This window comes from Accipiter gentilis, chromosome 1 (assembly GCF_929443795.1).
Source record: "Accipiter gentilis chromosome 1, bAccGen1.1, whole genome shotgun sequence".
In the NCBI taxonomy this organism is placed as follows: Eukaryota; Metazoa; Chordata; class Aves; order Accipitriformes; family Accipitridae; genus Astur; species Astur gentilis.
The window spans coordinates 8,678,896-8,703,135 of record NC_064880.1 but is presented as its reverse complement, the minus strand read 5'-3'; the positions used below and the strand labels follow the sequence as shown (position 1 = coordinate 8,703,135).

The window sequence follows — 24,240 nt, the reverse complement described above, 5'->3', positions numbered from 1 at the left end:
TAATACAGACAAATGATCAGAAGTAGGTGTGCTCTTCAGATTCAGCATGAGGCATGAGTTGGGAATCAGATAAGAAAAATAACTCTGTTAATGTACATCAAGTTCTCACACAAATAACCTTTTTTGGCAGATTACGATGGAGGTTCGTAACTGCCTCAGTAACACACTGTGATCTCAAGTGCTGAAGCTTGGACCAAAATACTTTGGGATAAACTTGTATATGCTCAGGAGCAATGCTGACTCCTGGATGTGAACTGATTAGAAATGAGTGTCAATCTGATGTAACTGTTTGGCGTGAAGTACTTGTAAGTTGGTCGGATGTTGCCTTGAGCAGAGTTTCTGTAGCCTGGCTAGATCCAAGGGTGGCTTAAATTTTCTGCGTTAATTGCAAGTCTCACTGTGTCTCTTTGGAGCAGATACCACCTTGTGTCAGGTTGCCCAACCCAGTGCTAGCTGATGGTAAAGAAGGTAATGGGAAAGTGAAGGTGTTGAAGAACCTACTTGCTCCAAATTTTCAGTGACTAAGGCCTGACTCTCCCATCATTTGCTTCTCTGGGTTTTCATTTGGTGCCCATTGGTGGCCCCCTGATAATTTCACACCCAGCAGAGGTACTGTGATTCGCCTTTGTGTCCTTTAAAAGGATCTTCCTGCGATGAAGAGAATCCTGTAGAAAAGAGATTAGGGAGGATTAGCTGCTCCAGCCACCCTGTGCTTAAAGGAAGGATCTGGGTCAGGAGGCCGACTCGTTCCCCTGCCCAGCTGTGGTGGAGGCTGCAAAGTGTGCAAGAGGGATGCTCAGTTCCTTGGGTGCTGGCAGTGCTGCTGTTTGCACCAGCCTGAGTGAATAAATGGAATGCTGGAAAGAAAGAAGTTCTGTCCAAGTCTGAGCCCTTTGGGTTTTTATTTGTTTAGGAAAAGAGCAGTTCTTAATCACAAACTATTGTCCTGGTAATCGAGGGATTTTTGTGGCATGCCCCATTCATTCTGACCCAACCTGAACATTTCATGGACACAACTATGGATCTGAAATTAGATACCTGGAGGGGGAAGAATAATCCAAAACTTGTGAAAGATGCTAAAAACAAAAGGTCTAAGCTCAAGAGGAAAAGAGAGAATTCCAGCCTGAGTTTTATTTCCTGTTTCATTCATTATTTCCTTTAAAACACAGGCTTAAGGCTTCTGGAAAACTATAGTTAGCCTCTTGCTATTCAGTTAAGGAAAAAAGGAAGTGATGCCCTAGCAAATTAATATGTAATTTTGTGTATCCATTTTTAGGAGAGTAATTTCATCTCTAGATTTAAGAAGGATATTTGCTTCCATAGTAATCACAGACCAAGTTTATGTTTTGCAGAATCCCATTTAATAAACAGAAAACCCAATCTTGGGCACTATGAGGGCAAACACCCCAAAACACAAGTGATGAGCTAGTAGAGACTCTCCTTGATTGATTTTTTTTTTTTAAATTAATGAATAAACACACAAATTCAGCAAGTTTGTCTTCCTTTATCACCTGTTAACATTCACATCAATTTATTTGTAAATAATTTGTTGTAGGAGCCAAGAGGAAGGTGTAGAAATACCTACATTGCTGTGGAAAGGCACTCTATCCTTTTGCTTGTGCTGGAAGGACAACCTGCCTTTTTTTTGGGGGGGGTGGGGGTGGGGGGGTGTCCACTAAACTAGACTTGGCTAATCTTAGGAAGTCCTATCAGATCAGTGGAAGACTCCCATCAAATACTGTCCAAGTATGTTGTTGCCAAGGTATCAAGCTGATTTTATGGTTTTCCTGTTGCCTTAATTAGGCTTTGAAGCAAATTTTAGTAGGTCCAGACCTGTGTCCATAATGTATCTGCTACTTGTCTGCTGCATTGCACAAGGGTATCTCGTGGACCATCATTTATGCAGCTGCACAGCTTTCCTTTCAGTGTGGCTTCCAGATTTCATACCCAATTCAGAACAGCATTCCTTGCAGTCTTAAAGAGTCTTAACCTCCAACCTAGGTTACATGCATGTTTTAATTTGTGAAGAGGACTGTTGAATGCTCACACTAACCTGGGATATTATTAATGCCTCCCTCTCCCTTGTCAGACGTCTGTGTGGAGTTGGGTTCTGTTTGGAGATCAGGCCTTAGTTGGAATAGTGTGAGCACTTTTTAAGTGTAGGGAGACAAAAGCTGGCAGTGTTTGAAGTGCCACAGCTATTGCAAAATAACCTATTTTTCCCCACAAAAAGCGACATTCAAGGAGACATATTGGTGATGAGTACACACTCAACTTACTGATGGGGCTACTTATATGAATTATTTCCTTGTATTTTGTGTTGCCTTTACTTCCTTCTCCTCACCTTAACTGCATTTTTTGATGTCTGTCAAGATACATGCAGTAGTTGGTGCTTAGAAGTGACTATGATTGACATGACAAGTCTTTCAGGGTTGTCTTAGGAGTCATGTAAGAGACTTCAATTTTATTGGGGATGGGATGTAGAAAGTTTTGTGATGCTCTCTGTAATGCTGGTTTTGATTCAGCCAACTGATGTTGTGTGTGCACACCTGCCAATCTAGATCAGCCAAAGAAAAAAAGACCCAATTATCCCCTGGGAAAGGGAAGGATCCAGTTGGGGATAGAGAATGAAGTTCTCTGACTTGACCCACCCTTTCCTCTGAGCAGCACAAAGGTGCTGTAAATCTTCCTGCAGTGAATGATTCTGGACCGTTTCCAAGCCTCGAGAAATTGCACGTTATCATTCTCATTGCTGGTACAGCTGTTTTAGTGGTTTAGGTAATGTAACAACAGGCATTGATACTTGGAGGGCAATAAAATGGCTTGGAAAAAGCATTTAGTCATGAACTGTGTGACTTCTGCTCTCATAGTTTGCTCTCTTGGAGCTTGGTGCTAATACTCCACTGAAGATCAAAAGCCAGGAATTTCATTCTGCCTTCTTTTCTGATGCTGGGGAGATACATACACACATACCTACCTGCACAGTGGCAACATCCCCTTCTAAGCATTGCCTGGTTTTGTGCTTTTAAGTGCCTATAGCTAAGTGGTGCTTTTCAGCAAGCGCTATATAGGTCTGAGAAAAGGTCAATGAGAAGTGAGTGCTGGATTTCTGTACTATGAGCTTTAAACAAATCCACAAAAATTTAGTTGTATTGAATTTCCGGGGGGTGTCACCCAATGGTTCTGTGATTCGTTTTGTCCTTCGATTCTCCTTTTTTTTTTTTTAGCAACTATATAAAGTGTATTTAAAAAACTTCCATCATGGAGATAGTACAGTGGAGCAAGTATAAGTGCCATGAATATATTTTACAACATTTTGCTTAATGTGTTTTGATTAGTATTTTTTATAGAAGCTGAGAAAGGAGATAAGTGTATGCAAGAATTGCTTTAGTATTTCATTCTTTGCTCGTGGCAAGCCCTTCAGATAACAAGACCTCTGTGCAGTCTCTTTTTTTTTTTCTCTCCATTTTGGAGGGGAGTATGCAAATTTTCCCCTTACTTTGGTAATGTGTATCCCTTTGCAAAATCACAATATTGTTTGATATGGCTTATAGTGGAAAGATCAGAAGATCCCAGGCCTGAAGTCAAAGGGATATTGCAAAGCAAGACCCCAGTTAAGCACATCCAGTTCCTACAGATTTCCACTAGTGACTCCAGCTGGTGCTCTTATTTTTTTTTTTGATCCTTCCCCGTTTTCCTGAATCATACAAATAGTTAAATAACTTGGGCAGCGTTTTACTTAAAGGTATATATTATTTTATATATATATATGCTGCTAGCTGCTTTCTTAAAAAGAAGATTACAGTATCTATACAGATTGGATTACTAATATTATGTTTTACTAACAGTTTATCTCCACACAGGTAACACAAGTAGCAAGACAACCAGGTCCTCCTGCCCCATCCCCTTACACTGCACATGAAATAAATAAGGGACACCCAAATCTTGCTGCAACGCCACCGGGACATGCATCGTCCCCTGGGCTTTCACAGGTAAGACTTGGCATTGGAGCAGAGCATTCCCAGCCTCCCTTTTTTTCTCTTGTCCAATTCTCAGCTTTGTTGCTCAAAATTTGACATAGCTGTCTCGTCTATGACCAGTGTATAAAACTTGATTAATGAATGTCTTTGTGTGCCTTGAACCTTGCAGTGACTTATAGGTAGCACTCAGGTTTATTAGTCATTGGTTCATTGTTGATTCTGTAACAGAAGCTAAAAGCAACTTGAAAAACTGTAGGAAATGCTCATTGATGAGGAATGTACTTCACTGTTGGTAGGCTGCTTTGGGGCATTTTAAATGCCGTAAAAGTGCCTGATGTTGTCTGTTAGGGAGCTTCCATTTCAAATGTTTTGTACGGGATGCTGCAATTCTGTAATTCTCCTAAGAAGTGGGACAGTAAAATGAGTTACAAAAATGAATGCTAATAAAAGAAACGAGACAAAGAACTGATTACAAAAAAGTACAGAAGAAGAGATAAATAGGAGTTATAATAAGAATGGAGAAATAGCGTTTAGTAAGATATGTGGAATAAATTGGTCTTTTTGTAGTTTTTATTAGGTGAATGTTCTACAGGGTTGACGTGAGAGTGGAGAAGCTTATCTTCAAAAAGAAAGGGGCAAAAGAGACAGGTAATGGGGCACAGAAAGAGGGGAGATAAAAGATATGGGGTCAGGGAAAGCGGGATATGTAAAAGCATTGAGGTTTGAGATAGAGGAAAGCCTTATGTTTCCTTTGCTCTTGTTTAATTTATACTTGTTTGAGTAAATGGAATAAAGTAGGAAGATGTGAGTAGGTCAGCTATTAAGAAGTGCGGTTTCATTCTGAACAAGATGTTAAGTGGGGAGGCAGGATGACAAGCTGAGGATGGGCTGGGAACGTCTGTGCACCGTGGTGAGGTGGTGGCGAGAGCCTCAAGCGTATTGCAGCACTGGGAGAAGGCAAGCTTTCTAGTCCTCCTGCCAGCCTCTTTAATATGGATGAAATATTAAACTGCAACTGACCTTTTAGACTAGGAGATGCATGAAAGCAAATAAGGTCATGTAAGGAACGCTTCACCTTAAGGTTACGCATTCTAGGTAAAACTTGGTGGGAAAACTGGAAACCTGTGGTCATTTTTGAAAATGTGCAAAAGCTCGTCCTTTATGGAGTGGGCAGTTAGAGGCTGAAGTATCTATTCAGGATCATAAGTAGTTTGCAGACATTAGTCGGTGGTATCGGAGCTATTTCTTGCATTCTTGCTGCATGGTTGTTGGAAATAAAGTCTCTGATTTGAAGGCTGAGCCTCACATAACAGAGGGAGAATGTAGCAGGGTGCAGAGCAAACCCTAAAATGTTGTCTGGCTTGTGTCATGTATTAAGAAATTCATTCCTAGTAAACCTCGTCAACAGAGGGAAGCTAATCATGTGGCAGATAAGAGAGGAAGAAAGAGAACATTCTAGGCAGCCTCTTTAAAAAAATATTCTAATCAAGGGGTTTTTTTCTTCCCTTAATATTTTCCTGTTGAGTCAGTGCATACGTAGAGAGCAGTCTCTGTGCCAAATCACCACTCCAGCCAGCCGGGAAAATGCTCGTTTCCTGTTCTGCTGGCTCTTATCGTCTTGGAAATGAGCGTCAGATTGTGTCACTCCAATGCTGCTGGTAGGAGTGGTTTGACCTTACACCCTCCATGTCAGCTGAGGATCCTCAAGGGCTCTAGGAAGATACTTGTCCTCTGACTGTATGGGGCTGCCCCTTAGGTGCTTAGCGCAAGGAAGAAAAAGCAAGATTCAAGATTGCAACCCAGATGAAGCATCGGTCATTGCGCACTTTTGGGATGACAGAGGAATGAGGTCTGGGAAGCTTTCCCTAAGTGATTCCTATAAAGCTGGGATTTGGTAGCAAAGCAGCAAAAATACTGGTTTCTGTTCATTTACAGCACTTGCTTGCCTTTGACCAGGTATCTTCACTGTTGTGGCATCCCATCAGTTGACCCACTCATTTGCAGCTGGAGGTGATGGTGAAGAATCAAAATGGAAGTGCCTACACTTGGGACACTTCCACCAGTAAGGCTTAAAAGGTGTTCAAGACTCTGGACATAAGCAGTTACAGGATAACCTGTCCCCAGAGAAAGTTTTCCATACCCCTGAACTATTAGAGGTTTGGGTAAATATTTTTTTTTATCACTAGAATTCTGAGTATTCTTATGTATATCTCACTTCAACCCATCAGGTGTTGAGTTTCAGTATTATATTATGGTAAGAAATTCCCCAGTTGAGCGAGTGTTGGGTGAAAGAATTACCTTTTCATTGCATCTATCATTTGTCTCTTGTGGGTTTCATTGAATTGCCCTCTTGTGTTTGTGTTAAGAAACAAGGTGAGTGGAAACATCCTATTTCCAAACTATTTGTAGTTTTGTGAACTTGTATAATGATTTCATTTATTTGCTTTCTTTTAAGTAAACAATCAAAATCCTTTAAACCTCTCATCACTTGAAAGTGTTTCCATGCTTTAGTTGTTCTTTTTGTCTTACTCTTGGACCCCTTAAATCCTGCTATTTCCCTTTTGAGATAAAGGGACACAAGCTGACATGGTATTCTGATGAATGGTTTATTACTGATTTCTTTAGCAGCAATATAACACTTCACAAGATACTCCTGTATCTTAACAACCCATGCTATGTTGATGATTGAACAGTGCACAAAGGTTGTCTTTGCGTTTGGCCAGTCGTGCCTAACGTAGCGGTATGTGTTTTTGCGTGGCAAGGGGTGCGTGTGTTCTAGATTTGACAGAGTAATTAAAAAGGTAAGGAAGAGACCACTTCATTTGAATTAGAATCTGATTAAGGAGTCATTGATTTCTCCACCAGAACTGTGACTGTGACTTAATGAATACTCATAAAACTGAGTCTTTCCAAGGTAGGGACTGCTGTTTAGGCAGTAGTGAATGAAAATATTTATGTATGTTTTTGGGGTGTGGATATCATTTAGGTCTAAAAATAATTTTGCCAGTGATAGAATATGTGTTACTTGCTTGTGTGGTCATGAATTACTCTGAGTGCTGTCAGTCCAGGGCCCAGCAGAGAGGTCAGTCTCGCCTCAGCATCCCTCCTCTTGGGGCTCAGAGTCACTTACCAGTTTCTTCAAGTGGGGATCTTGCAGAAGCCATGCTGTGAAGGAGAATGGAGGGTTAAAAAGTGCTGTGGTTCCACAAGTGGTCCCCTGTCTGTCCTGGCTGCTCTAAAGCTGTCTGTTCTAGTAAGTCTGGATGATGGGAGATTAGGTAATATCTTAAAATGCTAGTAAGTGATAAAAGGAACTACTGTCCTGTAGAAGAGCTCTGGACACTGGGAGCTGGACCACTTTATAGGTCTGCAAACTCCTGTATGACAAGACGACAGCATTGTGTTGAGTGGTCTGTAAGAGAGTTTGGGAATCACAGATCAGAAAACATACAGGATATTTAGTGTCTCCTGTGGGAAGAAAAAGTCAGGTACAAATGTATGTTGTACCTTTGTAGCTGGCTTTCCTTTAACTTTATTTAAATAAACAGAAACAGATGTTTGTGCGGTGCTGTGGTTTGGTGTCTTTTTCACTTATTCTTCTACCTTTTCCATTTGACGTAGCCAAAACAAGAGAAAGGCTTGCTGCTAGACTTCCTCCAAAGTCTTTCATAATGAACAGCCTCTGGCGCTTTGCTGCCCTTCAGAATTAGTTTCTGCAGCAAAACGAGAAGAGCTTGGCAGCGATGTGAAACAGTCCCACACCCCCGTCTCTGCAGCAAGAGACAGTGTTTCTGCTTCCCAAATTCCAGGGCCTTTAAATCATACTGCTGCTCTCAGGAATGTGTTGAACTCCGCCAGTGTTGGGGAATGCACAGCACATGTTGTCGCAGTGATGTTATGGCCAGATGTGGCCCCATGTACATAAAATTTCATATTTCTGTTGGGTTTTTTGCGTGAAAGGGCCCCTCATACTGACTGGAAAAGGAGGAGCATATCTCTTCTGCCTCCTCCCTTGGCTTGCAGACATCAGAAGTGGCTGGTTTGAGACAATCCTCTCTCTGAGCATACAGAGGAAAGAAGTCATTGAAAAAGGAGTAGAGAAGTTTCTCCTTGGGCACGGCTACCTCAGCAAGTTATCCCGAGATCAGGTAGGGTGTGGATTTACAGTGTGCTGGGCACTGCTTGCCTGAGCACTCTAATCCCATGATGGATGTGAGATAGTCCAGTGCAAGTAGTGCAAGCAAAGAGCATTCACACAGGCAGTTAATGCAAAGCAGCTGAAATGCTGTAAATCTGCCCCCTGCTCTGGCTTTACATTACAGTAATTTGTGGTGTAGCTGTGTTAAGACAGGAATAATGAGAAAGGGGAGCTCTTCCAAAGCAGCCAGACTGGGGCTTGGAAGGAGGCAGCTGAAAAGTGCTTCCCTCTGTCCAGTGAGTGATCAAAAGAGGAGGAGAGGGTTCCTCCAGTTGTACCATGAGCAGGAGCCAGAATGTGAAGCTTAGAGCATCAGGAGAAGACAATTTCATCCCTCCTTGTGACCTAGGAGTGTTTTGAAGGTTCCAAGGAGCAAGTGCAGTGGGCTCTGGCGCATGAGATGAAGCAATACAAGAGGGGAATGGTTTGGAAAAGACTCTTGGCTTTCTCTGCCTCAGTTTTAAAACTGTGGGCTCTGATGTGCGTGCTGAGGGATTCTTTTAGTCCGGGACCCCAGCTGTAAGCACCAACCACCCATGCTTGGAAAAAATCACCAGAAATTTCCTCTGTAATCAGGAAAAGCTTAAGCTCTCATTAAGAAGACACGGTGCGCTGAGCAGATCGGTGTTTCGTGCCCATGGCTACCTCTTAGGCTAAAATGATGGAGTACCCCATTAGCAGAGGACCCTGTGGCATCTTTGGAGACCTTACTCTGAAGCTGTTTGTAGTTATTGACAGTTGCGTTTAATAATCCTTTATCCATTTCTGACAATGTTGAGATACACCCGCAGAAAACAAAAGTGCAAGAGAGCTGAATTCTCAGTATCGTGGTGTACAGAGACCTTGACTTTTAGGTGGCTGATTTAAATCCAAAACAGATTGTACTAGCTGAAACTTGTTACCATCTGGTTCTTTGCCTTAAGTGAAAAGAGTTTTGTGGTCTCATTCTGGTCCTCGAAAATGTCACCATTGCTAAATTAGCGTTTGTAATAGCAGTGAGACATTCCTTAGTACCTTAAGGTCTGGGAATCTGTGCCAGGAAGCATGTCTGTGTGCCATCTGTGGCATGTTTATAGGCAATCCCCAAGCCCCTCTTTTATTATTTTGGATCCTTTCTACAGGAGCTGGAATCCTGTTATAACCATGATATTTATTCAGTACTTCCCTCCCATTATTTGTAGCCCAATTTCGATTTATTAATGGCATTTATTAACGGGAGGAATGTAATTTAATCGTAACCTGCCCATTCATGCCCTGTGATAAGTCAGGTGCCCTGGGACACAGCGAGTGTTACGGTAGCTGTTCACTCCTCATGTTGGACATAGCTGCCTTCTGTGTTTTGTTGTCTGCAAACTACACGTTACACTCACCTTCCCCCAAATGCAGCTATTCCCCATTATTCGACTCCATGTATACTTTGCTGGAAGAAGTAGTCTGTGTAAAGTCAGATAATAAACTTACATGGCCCTTGGAGCACAAGGAACTCCCTAATTTTATCGTCTCTTTTGTACAAACACCCTGTTCCTCATTTTCTGTGTTTCAAGAGCATCTTTCATGGACCCCTTGGTCAGAGTTGGTTCCCTAAGCTCTGCAGGGAACTCTTCACCCAGAGAGCTTTTCCATACAGGAACCTCATTATTTTATGTAAGGATTTCATGCTGATTAAAACCACATAGAATCCTGTAACTTGTAGAGCAGGTACGGTTGTCAGTCAGGATATTAATTAGCAGTTGTCTTTGCGGCCACAATGATGTGGACACAGAATGGATGATTAAACTCTCTTTGTGTAAGTGAAGAAATCGGGGCTGGACCAGCCAAGGAAGAAGTCTGCATGTGTGTACTGCCCCTCCGAACAGCAGATTTCAGTTTCTTGGGTCTTTTGTCAATACCAGCTAATGAGGATAAAGAAAATTTAAGCAACAAACTCTTGATGGTGCTTTGTGGGAAAGAAACGGGCCTTCCAGAGGCATGTCTTTTTCTGAGCAGTCAAGAATTTGACCTCTATTACTTCTCAGTTCTTTCTTGTGCATCCTTCTGTACATCGGGGTCAGGCTTCTTCACAACACCTATTTTTAATGCAGCTCACTAGTTCTGAGCTTGCAGGAATATATGGCTGCAGGTGGAGATCTGAAAATGCGAGTTACTTAATAACTGATAAATCCAGGAGAAGTGTAATCTTCTTTTGGCCTTTGTGTTAAAGACCTGCTGGAAGTGCAGCTGAACTCTCTGTTTTGTAATAGGATTAGTAGGTTTTTGATTCGGTTAATAATGCTGGGAATATTTGCTCATATAACATGCTTAATTATTTTTGATTCATTGCTGTACTTTTTACCTCCTTAGTTGAAATCTGGGCAAATATGAGCTGGAAATGTAAAGCACATCTGTGTCTCAGCACCTGGTATCAGTGCCTTTTGGGCTTCGGGGTGCTTTTGTGTATGAATGCTCAACTTCATGGGTGTCTTCTGATTTGGGGAGAGCAGCTGAGTGTTAAGAGCTGCAGGAAGGGAGATCTGGGATAGTGGGGAAGGCATAACGTAGTTTCAAATACTGATTAATGCTATTGACTTTAATAATTATTTAACCTTGGAAACAGTTAACTTTCAAAAGGCGTGACCTGGGTGGGATGAATGAATTAGTTTTAATACTTGTGCACTTAAGAAGGAATAGAAACAGCCTTTAATTCTTTTCTTCTAACAAGGAAAGGAAAGAAAGAAAAATCTGTTACAATTTTATCACATACATGTGTAAAAGAAAGATTGCAGCACAAATGCTGAGGCTAGTTAGGACTAGGTCTGCTTGCAGACCCACCCCCTCACTGCTGCTACTACATTTTGCAGTGGATTACAGCTTTGAGAGTGGTGTTTAATACTTCTCCGTGTGGTCTTGTGTGCCCAGTGGGGGAAGATAATGTGTTTTTTCTACTGCTGCTTGAGCTTTTTCTTTCAGGAGTAACCCTAGCCTGGCTCAGAGTCTTCCCTGGCCCATCCACCCTGGTGTAAACTTGAGTTATTTTGAATAAGAAAGCTCTCACAGTAGGTGTCTTGGCCACACAACTGCATCCTGGATGCATGATTTAGTGGAAGAGTTTTCTTCTGGCTTGTGATACCATTGTGAATCAAGAGTGGTTTTAAAATTGCAAGTGACTTTTTGGGGGGGTTGAAATAGCATTTTTAATAGAAACTCAAACTCCTTTCTAGCTGTTTTAAAATTCTACAGACACCTTTCTTCAGGACTTTTCCACGTGTGTTTTTTGTTCTCACAGTCACATGGACTGTGCTTTATTTTGATGCTTTTCAGACTTTACCACTTGTTGAACCACATTTTTGTTCATAATATAAGATGACAAAATAATGTGAGGCAACTTGACATTTTCTTATGTTTAATAATTTCTATTCTGGTATTCCTTCTGCACTAATACCTTCTGTTCCATGCAATTTAATGGATGTTTTCTTGCATGCTCCAGAAATACGTAGTTTTTAAACAAACACAATGTGTTGCAGTAGGCAGTATGTCCCAATAAACACCAAAGTCAGCAAAAAAGTCAGAGCTTTACACGGTCTGCATTTTGTAAATGTAGAGGGCATAAAATATCCCTGCAACTAGATAAAACTGGTGAGAAGGAGCCCTTGAATTACTGGACTCTGCCATTAGCTGTTGTTTCAGACTAGAGAACTGAAGAATAACCTGTGGAGCCATTTATACCTTCTAGTAGGGAGGACTGCCTTCCAGAGGTGAAAGTTTGAAATCCATAAACAGTGTGGTTCTTCTGCAAGCTGAAGACTCAGTGTGCTGCTTTGCACTCACAGCAAAGAGCACAGAAGGTTTTGATGGTTACAGAGCAGTAATTCCACTTTTGGCTCCTTGTAGCCTGGAAGGGCTGCGCCTTTGCTCTCCATAGACCCCTCCTTATGGTGTTGTTAGAAACCAGTAATTTATTTAGTTGCTTTAAGTTGTCTGAATTTGCATAAAGTTATACCCAACAGTATTTCTGGGCTTCAATGTAATGCAGTAAAACTTGAACGTTTTATCTGATTGCTGCCATGGACTCATAAAATGATTAAGGTTGCAAGGGACCTCTGGAGATCATCTAGTCCAAGTGCCTGCTCAAAGCAGGGCCAGCTAGAGCAGGTTACTCTGGACCATGTCCACTTGGGTTTTGAGTATCTTCAAGGACGGAAACATCCTTAGAGATAGCCAGAAGACAAATTTTTGGAGGTTTTTGTTGTGTCTTAGGGGAAAGTTGGAGGAAAGCTGCAAACCTGCTGATGATGTTTCGACATTAGCATGGAGTAGGGGTCTCAGCTGACTGCAGGTTGTGTTCCTGAGCACAAGTATTCATTCATCCTCAGAGTTCATTTCCCAGTTAAACTGGGACAAAATTTTAGAGGACAAGTGAAAGGTACTTTGTAAACTCAAGGGTCTGTCTGCTGAGATTCACAGGTCTGCTTCCAGCAGTGGAGGTGCTGGAATTTCTCTCCCCAACACAAGCAGGCACACACATACACTGTATATTTTTGAGTACCTTTATTATGGAAAATACCAGTTCACTTAATTATGTAATGGTCGTTACCAGACCACCTCCAGGCTGTGAGCCATGTGCTGCAGTCAAGGCAGGGACTGTCATTTCAGTCTCTGTAAGAAGCCAAATAAATCCATACTAGTATTTACAGATGTTATGAAATCTACTGTGGCATTATCCTTGCCCTCATGCCTTCGTTAACAACAGTTTTGAACCTAGGCAGATTTTGTGTTGATGGATTTAATAAACAAGCATCTTTGGGAGGAGGACAGGCACTAGCATGACATCTGTCCACCCTGATGTCTCAAAATTACACTTGTTTAATATTTCACTCTGCATCTTCAGCTGACCACATCACTGCAGTCTGAAATTGGGCATGGGCTTATCAGCTTGAGCACCTTATCTTTTTTTAAAAAGCAAATTGTTCTTTCCTCCCCAAAGCTGTGTGTTATGTTTACCTTTGCACCATGTTGAGGGATGGTTGCATTCAGCACTGTAGCTGCTGATAAAATAATTGCAATTATTGTCTTAAAAACATGGGATAAGCTTGAGCTTCATGGAGATAGCATGTTAAAGAGGGACACTTTCTGTCTTGCTTTTCCTTTTCACCCTCCTCCTTCATAACATCCCTACAGGAATTAGTAACCACAGTGTCTTAAGCAGGAAGGAAAGGAGTGTGTATCTTGTGTCTGTATTGTCCTCCACACAGACTGTCTTTGTCCAAGGAAGAGGAAACCACATTTCCTTTGCCGCCTTCCCCTGGTGGGAATCTGATTATTTATGTTAAAATAGGAAAAATGCTTGTAGTTCTGTGGTTGTTACTTGGGACTCTTCCTGTTCAGCTTGCTGCCTTTACCTGCTCAAATGCATGACACTAAATCATACTAAGCTGTAAAAAAGATTGTTAAAAATTCAGCAGGGCAGGTAATGACACAGATGATATACCCCGAGACAAACTGCTGCAGAGGAATAAAGATAACAATGGTTGAACCACATTTGCAAGAGAAGTAATTCCTCTTGGTTCAGGATGTTTTTATCCTTTTAGAGGCTGAGTTTAATATTTACCAGCACAAGGAATTCTTGTGAAGGCTGGGCTATGGAAGAAGAGGGGATTGGAAACCAGTGTGCTTGCGAGGAGGAGAAGTGAAGATGCCGACAGCTGCAAGCAGCGCAGGCTCTTCTCTGCTTGGTCTTCTCATCTGCAATTTGGTGAATCCCTAAAATCCACCTTTAGAGAATGAGACACCTGGAGCTAACCGACTATCTGGCATTTTAAGGAAATGGCTTTTGAAAAAACCCCTACATATCTAAATAAACGCACTAAACAGTCACAGTTCCTGTTTAGTGTTTGCTTCCATCCAAATCTAAACCTTGAAGTTTCCTAGTAAATCCAAGGTGCAAAGACTTTGTACCAGTGTCACAAGCTGGTCCCATCCCAGCCCCTTTCAGTCCCTTCGTCAGGAGCAGGGTATTTGCACTGTAATTGTGTTAAATTCTTTTTTGAAGTGGAAACCTTTAATCTGCATAACCTGTTCAGTGTCAGAGAAGAGCTCTGGTACTTGCATCATTGATTTTAATGGGGCTGTGAATATTCCAAGTAATATATACCAATATATGCAGAAAAACATAGTGTTTTCAAGTTACTGATGCATCTTACAGGGTAGCAGCACTGACTTAATAGAGAGTCAGCAGAGTAGAACTGCTATGTATTTTTATTTTACAGAGATGCTATGATGAGGACAAGCTGATTTCAGTGATGCCAGATAATTTGCAAATGAGCTGCTTAAAAAATTTGAAATTCTTGATGTGATGTATACCAAAAACCCCTACATATCTGAACATGTAGCTGTAAATGAGGACTTATATTTAATCTGATAGTGTGTTTGATGATATGCAGTTGAAGTATCATTGTAAATAATGAAAGCCAAACTATGAGCATTTAGAGGGGAATTGTGCTTATTTATTGGTTTAATTGTTGTGCTATTTTTAAAGCTGTAAAGCTGGGGTAGTTCACAGGAGTAGTGTGAGAATATGCTTTTATACATTATTTGAGAGGGTACTGTGTAGAAAAGCCTGAAATGAATAAATTTAATAGTTCAGGCTTCTCCATCTTTGTTATATTTGCAGATGAGCTGGTTCTATTTATTACAGATACTACAGATTTTTTCCTACCATACTCAAATTATTCACATTATACAAGTCATTGCAGACAGGAGCTTCGAAGTCTGCTGTGACCCTGTTCTGCTGACTGCAGGGCACACCAGAAAAAGAAAAAAAAAAGAATTATCTAGTTACCAAAATAGTAATGAAAATCAAGTATGTTCAAAAGAAATCCAGGAGCTGAGTAATGTCATGTTTGTGTTCAGATGCAGGAACTAACCTGAGATAGTTGCAGCACAGGTTTCCAGGTATTGTAGTGACATTGGTACAGGTCCAAGGGAATGCTTTTTGATGTGTCAAGCATGGTTCGCTCCTGCAGGATTTCTACAAGCTCTTTTGGCACTTACTTCTCTTTCCCCACAGGACTTTATTGCTTATATGTGCAGTTATTGGGAGGGCTGCTGAAATGCTGTAGGTGGTGTGGTTTTGTTATGCATTTGCCACCAAGGCAAATGAGTCTCTAGCTCAGTTACGTAACCCTGAGCAAAACTGAGACTGGAGGGGCAGCAAGACATTGAGAAGGTCTCGTGGGGCTGTTTTGGCTTCTCATGGCATTGATTTATGAGTGCAGGTGGATTAAGAGATCTACTTCTTTGCTATCTGAACTCTTCCCACAGGTTGCCAACTCCATGGTGAGGTGGCTGAATCCTGGGCATCTCCAGAGATGCCACCACTGGGAGCTCAGTAACTTAGTTAAAAAGTATTTTTTCTCCATTGCCAACATCCTAATTTTAGGTCAAAAGCTGCTTCACCTCCATTTCAGTCATCTCTGCTGCAGGTACTGCAGCCCCTGGGAGGATGGTAAGGGAGACAGCGAGAGCAGGAACCTCTTAATCTTTTTCACTTGATGCTACCAGTGTTCGTAAGTCAGCACCTGGCTGTTATCTCTGCCTTGCAATAATACTACTTTTCATATCAGATTAAAAAATATAATCTTGCTGTAACATTCAGTCTTTGGAAGTTTTAAACTTTTTTGTAGTCACTTGAAGCCAGCACTGCTGCTGAAAGAGCACAGGAGTGGGAGCAAACAGTTGTGTTTGGGGGAGACAGAGGAGCTGCTTCTACTTACACTGAGTTTGTGCTGATATACACCTTTCTTAAGATTGAGGCCATTCAGAAACCAAAGCTTGAGGGAAAAAATAAAGGTGCTGGTTTTGTAGGAGGGGTAGTCTGAAGAACTGCTGTTCTGGCGTCCACTTGCCTGCGGGTGAGTTTATTAGGTAGAAATGAAGATACAGGTTTTAAATTATAATCCTCTTACTTCATAAGAGCTGAATGCTGAGAGATTTCTGCTTCTTGGATACTGCACGGTTGCAGTTGTTTAGGTAGTACAGTGATTTGATTTCAGGCTGTGGGAGGGCAGAGCGAACCCAACTCAACAAATAAATGATGATTCAGAATTAAAAGCTGCATCCTAGCTGGCACCATCCTTCCACGCTTGTGAACCAAGTGACGGTTTATGCTGCTGCAGGAGATTTCTTCACCTGCATTCAAAGCCAAACTCCTGCTGTCCAGGCCAGTGACCCAGGTGAAAAATTCCTAAAAGGCTCTAAGAGCAGCCTCAAGGGCTGGTGCATTAACACATCCTGTCCCATGTTCCCTGTTGTGGTTTTCCTCGAGGAAAATAGTTCAACAGCTGGAAGGAAAACTGAGTCTGGTTGTTAAAAACGGGGTTAAAAAGGAAATACCCGTGCAATGATCTTGGCGATGACTCTTGTAGTGCTCTCTCCTCTACTTTGCTCCAGGGGCAGCTGCATTTTGTTTCAGGGAGCTTGTACAAATAAGAATTTCTAAATTTAGGGACAGGACCCCTCAATATAGAGTACACTGAGTGTTACTCTGAATGCCCACCTGGTGTGGCTTTAATCAATATCTAGCATTTAACTGGGTTAGCAAATGTCTTGGTAAAAGACCACTGTCATGCAGAAATACATTTACATCCAGAGAAACGTGTGTGGTTTTGTTTCGGGGTCTTTTGGGGGCAGAGATGGATCTTGCAACAGTTTTATCCTATTTCCATCCAATGCATGGTTTTGATATTTTATGTCTCTGCATAAAACAGTTAAAAATCTTTTTGAAAGTCCGTGTGGTGACACTTTCAGTAAGCTTTTAGCTGGGTACTCTCTGTTCGTGGGTGTAGTGATCTGAGCGTTCAAATGAAATATAAAACACTACAGCAAGATATTGTATTTTTTATTCACATGGAAGAATTGCATTGCTTTCTGTTGTGGCCACACAGGAAAAATAACCTTTGGGGTTGTTCCGGGATAGCCGAGGGCTGTCTGTGGTCCCAGCATGCTTCGTGTTGTTATAAAATGTTTTGCTTACGCCGTCATGTTTCTCCAAAAGAGATTAAAGCTTTTTGCTGGTGTTCAGCGGAGTTTCAGCTCACCCTGGACAGGAGCAGAGTCGCTGCATTGGTGTTACTGGGAAGTTACTGGAAGTCTGAAGGTTTTCCTTGCCCAAGGTCACTGCGATAGCGATGGTAATGGAGCGGTAAGCTCCTGAGTCACAGTCATGTGTTGGAACTACAAGACCATTTCTCCTCCTTGTATGTAACTTCAGTAAATATAGACCCAGCCAAACTTCTTCCCTAAGTCAGGAGAGGATTCAAGAAATGGCGACAGGGCTTAACCCCTTCCCATGCCAAACCCAACTGCGCTGCCAAAGGCAGCAAGCTCAGCAAGTGACACCTTTCTGCCTGGGGATTTAAGAGTTTTGTTCCAAAAAAGAATCTCCACTGGCTGCGGGAGGCAGAGAGCTGTGTGACTCAGCTTTTTCTGAACCTGATGTGTGTACTTTGCCTGTTTATTCCCAGTACAGTCAGTACCAAGGGAGTCATGTTACGCAGCAGGCTCAGTGTTTATTAACCAGCTCGGGAACTGATCTAAGAATAACTTTTTTCATTTGTTTTGTTGGTAGTGATTTTTTTACTTTTTTTACTTAGCGCAGTCAGCAGCCCAAGGTAGAAACTGCACAGAAAATGGGTAGAAAGGGTTTTCCCCAGCAAGTTGCGGGAATACATAAACACACAACTATTATCGCCTTCCCCCCGTGAATAGCCACATCTGAAATCTAAAATCCCTAAGACGAAAGGTTTAAAGGAAGCAAATTGCCCTGCCTCAAAAGTGGAGCAGCTCAGCAGTCATCCGTTCTGTTCCAGCTTGGGGAGCTGCAATTATTTGAATTTCAGGGGTTTCAATACCAGCATTTAGATGCTTCTGAACCAAAATTTTTATACAGAGTGATATTTGCTTCCCTGCCTTCCCCTCCATTGTAGTTTATTTAGGGGATTTTTGAAGCATTTCCTCACTGATCTCTTCATTTGCTCACCTCATCCTCAGTGTTTCAGCTGCGGTGCATAAAAACCACATATTTCCAGCGTGACTGCATGTGATTATAATTACTTTGTGTACTTATTTAGATGCTTGGCACAGAAAAAAGTCCTTTTGACAGATGAATAGATGTGATACTTTTAATCAGCTGACTTGTCTGAAAAGCAATAGAGTGCTGTGATTTATTCTGTCAGTTGTTTTGATAGTTTTTTTAGACTACCATGTACTTATATGTGAACTTAGTACCTGCAGAAATTTATAAAGCACTTTTTTCCCCTCCCTTTTTCCCCCCTCCATTATGGTTCTAACACAAATACCAGTTTGGGCACACCTACATCTGGTTTGAAGCATGCTGAGCAGAAACATTTATTGTTGCGTAATAGTTGTGAAACATGTTTATTTAGGTGATGTTTGTTGTCTTCAGTGGGATTTGTATTGCACTCATTCCTCAAGGCTGCAGTTGTGAACCTAGCACCCAGAGCAGTCGTCTGGGTTAGAAACAGCACTGCCTGCCCAAAATTACCTTGTTTTGATGACAGTTTAATAGTAGAAACCCTTCAGTGGCTGCTATTTAAGCCTCCGTATGCTTTTTTTCTTTATTTATAACTTAATGCTATACTTATTCTGATAGCTTTTAAATACTAAAGCAAATTTAACACTAGATTGCATCGTCTTACATTTGCTTCGTAGCCTTACTGGTGTCAGAAATGAAATCTGTTATTAGTGAGGTGGCTGTCTTTGGCACTGTATTTAAAAATGCCTGCTTTACAGTCTTTCTACTAAAACTTAGAGTTTTTTAGCCTTACCAATAGCTGTGCTTCCTTTCTTACAAATTTCCTTTTGTTTGGGTGATTAAAAGAAAACTCAGCCTGTCTTGGAAGTGGGTAAGGACTTTGGGGTAGCAAGGAAGTTATATCTGACTTAGGCTTTGTTCTTTTGCGTGCAAGTTAAGCCTGAAGAAAACATGTTTTCATGAGCCTGAAGAAGGGGGAGAATAGTAGATATTTTCTTTTCTTTTTGCTGAGATGCTGTGGGAGCAGCAGTTCAAACCGTTTGAGATAAGGTCTCTTCTCTTGAGATGCAGAGCTGGAGGCACAAGGAGCTGGTGGTCAACTGGTCCATTTACATGTGAGTGTTCATAATATTTCCTGACACAGTCACCCACTCTGCATGCTTGCTGCTGTCTGGTAGGATATGAGAGTAGCATCAGGACCCTTTGCAAGGTGTGTGGACTGACACAGAAAGCCACTTATCCTCTAAGAGGAGAAGCCTTAATCTCAGGTTGGGCAGTGATCCCAGATGCAGAAAGTCAGAAGCAAGGTACTACAAATGCAGGACAACTTCTCTAGGTTGTGGACAAAAAGATACCAGAGCTTCCCTGTGTCTTGTTAGCGCTCGATTATTCTATGCCGTGCTGCGATCGCTCATTGCTATGGTGTCATTACCGCTGCGAGATACGGTACATGCTGTTTATTGTACAACATTGACATGAGCAGCTCAAGCAGAATCATAGTTGTCAAATAAAAGGGGAAGATATTTGATGCTGCATGTGACATCTCAAAAAATTAGAAGACTTCTTGTAAATTAGTTGTTAACATGAATTAGAGGTTTTGCCAGTGGTAAGAGGGAGGGAAGTGCTGGTTGGAGAGGATTAGACCAAATGAGCTCCTGGAGAGGAGGGGCAGTGGAAAACCTGCCCTGCTTACCTGCCAGAGGTTGCTGCTTCTATAGCAGGAGCCGATTAAAACATTAACTGCTCTTGGACTAGTCTTTTCTGCTGTATTGATATAAACTACTGCAGAACAACATTCTTCAGCTAAATATTGTACCGAATGTGCTTTGGTGTCCTTAGTCACAGCAAAGACCTAGGGATATATTTGGAGCTGTACATTTTTATCATCCCTTTGACACAAAAAGCAGGGTGAAAATCAGGTAGAAGATAACAGAACATCCTGCCTAGTTAGCTTGTGTAGTAGGAACACTTTCCTTCATTGTCTATGTATTTGTGTTTAAGTTTTGCTCTTTAATGATCAGTTTGAGTGTGATCCTAAAGCAGGAATAGGAGGTGTTGCAGCAGTAGGTGTTTGGGATGGGACTATTTTTGGGCTACGCTCAGTGCCCTCATCCCCTGCTACCATGTTTTGTTTTGGCTTCTTTTTTCTGAGGCTAAAAAATTCTCTGGTAGGATTGTCTCTAAACTGTATTTTCATTTACCTTGTATTACATTTTGATCAGCAGGAGATTAGGTGGGGATTTTATGTCTAGGGATGAAAAAGAAGAAAACAAGTATAATACAGAGACCCCAGCTGTCTCCTAGATGCTCTGGAAGGCACAGGACACTGGTCATTGTGTGCTGGGGCACTCGGCGGTAGATTCTTTCAGTGATCAGATGTGCTAGGTGCTCTTCCAAAATAAGACATATTCTTTCTCCAAAACTGTCCTACATTTGTTCATACTGAAAGGGCTGAAGAGGCTGAGCTGTGGGTAAGGTCTGTGACTGCTGTAGGACTCAGCCTGGGAGGTGAGAAGTAAATGTATGCTTTCCCCAATGGCATACTGTTATGCCCACTTTACTTTGTAAGAAAAACTTCTTAAATTGACTTTTTTTCCTTAAAAGCATACATCCTTCATCTTGTAAGGACTGGTTGACTCTCTCTTGAAAGCCAGAACATGCCTGATTATACTTGGTGTAATTTGCTAGTTCAGACTTGGAAGTTTTGCAGGCTTCAGGACCGAGTTTCTTTCTAGAAACAGCACATTTTGTGTTGATTCTACACCACTCCTTGAGCTATTTGCCTAAAACAGAGCTTCAGGCTTTATGCTGGATCACTTCTTTTGATAGTTAAAGTTTTATAAGTTTCTTTTTTCTTTAATACAAACAGGTTTGGCCTACTGACTATAACTTAGTTTTATTGTTTAAAAACTTAATTATTCAAATCAAATGTAGCACAGTTCAAATCAGAGATAACCTGAAATGTGCCTGAGGGCTGGCTCAGTGAAACCTGTTCTCTCAATACCACATTACAGGCTGAAACGATTCCCTTTATTCCTTAGACCTGCTCTTGAATTTTAATGCAATGGCCATGAAATTCAAAGATGAGAAGGGTTTCTTCAGCAAGGCTTGCAGTGTGAATATATCATAATTCTGTGTACAGAGCGGTATTGCAATGTTTTTAAGCATATCCTCTCCCATAATCTGTAAAGTGAGCCTGAAGACCTCCTCCCAGAGGAAACCCAAGGCCTGATGAGCTCCTTTATTCATCAAGTAAATCTGATAGTACATAGCCAGGAGGTTAGCAGGGACTGTGGTTATCATTAGTAATGCCAATATCCAGAGCAGGCACCGCAAGGGACACACAGTGAAGGAGGAAGAGCTGAGGAGCTGGAGAAGTGGTTTTCAATGGAGTTGTGCAGGAGCTACAGAGCAGCATGTAGAGTTAGAACTAACTCCTTTTGAAAGTGAAGGCTGTCGCAGGCTAGTGGCTGGTTTTTATGTCATTACAATAATAAACTATTAAAAAAAAAAAGGTAAGTTATAACCTTTTTCTTCAAAAAAAAAAAAAAGAAAAGAGAAAGGTGCTCTGAAAAGTTATTTCTAAATGTCTTGTTAAAATGCGTAATCAGCATAACTCTCCAGCTCCAGTTTATTGTTACTTTGGGCAAATAACATTGGGGAGAGCATCTGGTGGTATAAATTGTTATAGCCCATAGAAATCAGTGGAACTATGAAAAATTTACACAACCCATGGTCTGCCTTACATCTGTAACGATTTTGGGCCATTTCATTGTGTTGCAAATGTTTTAAAGCAGCAGCGGCTTGTATTAAATGCATTTGAGCTTGTTTCTTGTTACTTGTCTTATTTTGGAGGATTTATCAGTGATACCTACAGTTCCAACTTCGCTTGGAAACAGGTTCAGAGGAGGCTTTTGGAAAGTGCATGGATGGGGGGTCAGACAACACAGGATTTCATTGACATGGTGTTGCATTGATGTGCCTCTTTGCTATGTTTTCCACTGCGGCACTTGGGGAGCTTAGGGTAGTGTTGATAAATTGGTTGAGTCCTTGATGGAGAAGGCTTTCTGCATCACAATCACCTATGTCGTCTTTATCTCAATGTTCATCAGCAGTCCATCTTGATAACATGTTCAGTTCCTGTCTTTCAGGATGAATCACTTGATACACTCATTTTCTTTTTACTTTTCTTGTTCCCTGGCAGGCTCCTTATCCCTCAGGACAGAATGCAGCTCCAACCACATTGGTGTACCCTCAAGCCCCTCAAACAATGAATACCCAGCCTCAGACCCGCTCACCGGTAAGGGAGCCCATCTTTGCATTATCTTGTATTCTTTCTTCCTCATTTGTGTGTTTTTCTGTGTGTATGTGTGTGTCTATAGCACTTGGCCAGTTCTCTGGAAAGTGTGTTTTACTGAACTGGAAGCACTTCCAAATGGCAAATATTGATTGAGTTTTTCAGACATTGTCCTGGTAGGATAATGTTCCTTTTAAAGTGGCTTATCAGAAAAGAAGTGATGGAGGGACTCTCATCTACGTTCCAATAACATGATTTATTTTTAGCATAGTTGCGTTCAGGTTCACTTCATTTTAGAGTTTAGATTCATTACCAGAATCTTTCTCTTTTCTTCCTTTTTTTTTTTTCTTCTTTAAGGAAATACGTGGTAAAGTGATAGATCAAAGATCAATAAATGAAAGCGATTCTCTACAGCAGCAGCACAAAGTCTCCAGTGGTCTCTGGGCATTACTTCTGAATCAGTGCCACTGGATCAGTTCTAACCATTTCCTGCCTAGCACTCTGTAGGTGCTCATGCATTTAACGTAGACCTTCTGTGTACCCAGATCTTTTTGTGGTAAGCCCCTTTTCCATCCAGCTTTAGGTTTGATTGTCCTCTGTAATCTTTTTTTTGTGTGTGTATTGTAATACTGCTCTGCTATTGTAGGACTTTGGTTCCCCAAACCAGGCTCTTTTTGGGGAATCTCTGCTCGTAGCACAGTTCCACACAATGCTAGGAGACCCTCCTAGAGCATCAGATGCTTAGCCCAGCTTCTGGAGGCATGGTAGCTTGCCATCACAATGTCTCAAGCCTCAGTTAGCCAAGGGAGCAGCAATCCCAGCGCCTCTTGCAAATCCACGTCTGTGTCGTAACACTTTCAGATTACCTATAAAACCACAACACCGTTTCCAGCACTCATCTCTTTTTAGAGTAAGATGAACGCTGCTGAAGCGTGGCAACTGAAAGCCTCAGAGACAGAAGTCTTCTGTTTGTCCACATAACAGGTATATATAAAGAGAGAGAGAGATACAGGGCAAGCTTTCCCCCCACGTGCAGCTGCACCGATGCGCTTGCCCTGCTTCTGGAGGTTTCACTCCAGGGGATTTGCAGGAGGGTTAGTTCGGAGGCCGGTTAACCTCTGTGTTGATGAACGAGCCAATTAATGCCAGTTTTGATGAAGATTCTATGATGTGGACAGCTGCGAATTTGTAACTGGAACCCCCCTATCTCCTTAGTCCCCCATTCTGATCAGTAACGTTGGGATACTGATGGTAAAAACCCCTCTTTTCTCAGTAAGTATAATCATCATCTTTATCTTTGATTGTTGAAAAGCGCAAGTAAGTTTATATGGTTAGAACTGGAGCAAAAACCTGACTGAAGAGCTGCATCTCTAAACCAGTTTTTTTGACAGCCCAGCAGAACAGTGCCAATACATTGCACAGACAACTGGAAGAGGAGGAAGGTTTTGGAACAGAGTCCGGTTTACAGGTCCCTGGCTGGAAGAGGCTGGATAAAATACTGCATTGTAAGCAATATAACAAACTGTACTCCTTCTTGCAGGCAATTGTGCCAATGGCACTGTTTTTATTTCTTCCTTTCTTTATTTATTATTTTTTTTTACCACATCTTTTTTGTTGGCTGATCTATAGAAATGCACTGATTTTGCTTCTTTGCTAAAAGCATGAGCTACCGTGGCAGTTTCTGCCAGGTTAAGTGGAGACGCAAGGTCCAAAGTTGAATTGCAGTTGGGAGGGTCTG

At 41.6% G+C, this 24,240-nt stretch overlaps 1 protein-coding gene across 21 annotated transcripts in view; it reads left to right on the top strand.

The window, feature by feature from the left end:
• EIF4G3 (eukaryotic translation initiation factor 4 gamma 3) overlaps positions 1-24,240 on the top strand; it is a 147,911-nt gene that overhangs the window by 47,183 nt on the left and 76,488 nt on the right. For 10 of the 21 annotated variants that reach the window (XM_049804889.1, XM_049805073.1, XM_049805346.1 and 7 more), the window contains exons 3-5: positions 3,849-3,992; positions 22,410-22,505; positions 23,894-24,007. In XM_049804889.1, the coding sequence (XP_049660846.1) occupies positions 3,849-3,992; positions 22,410-22,505; positions 23,894-24,007 (354 nt within the window). The remainder of the gene's footprint in view (positions 1-3,848; positions 3,993-22,409; positions 22,506-23,893; positions 24,008-24,240) is intronic. The other 11 variants (XM_049805692.1, XM_049805525.1, XM_049805609.1 and 8 more) reach the window with 2 other exon arrangements.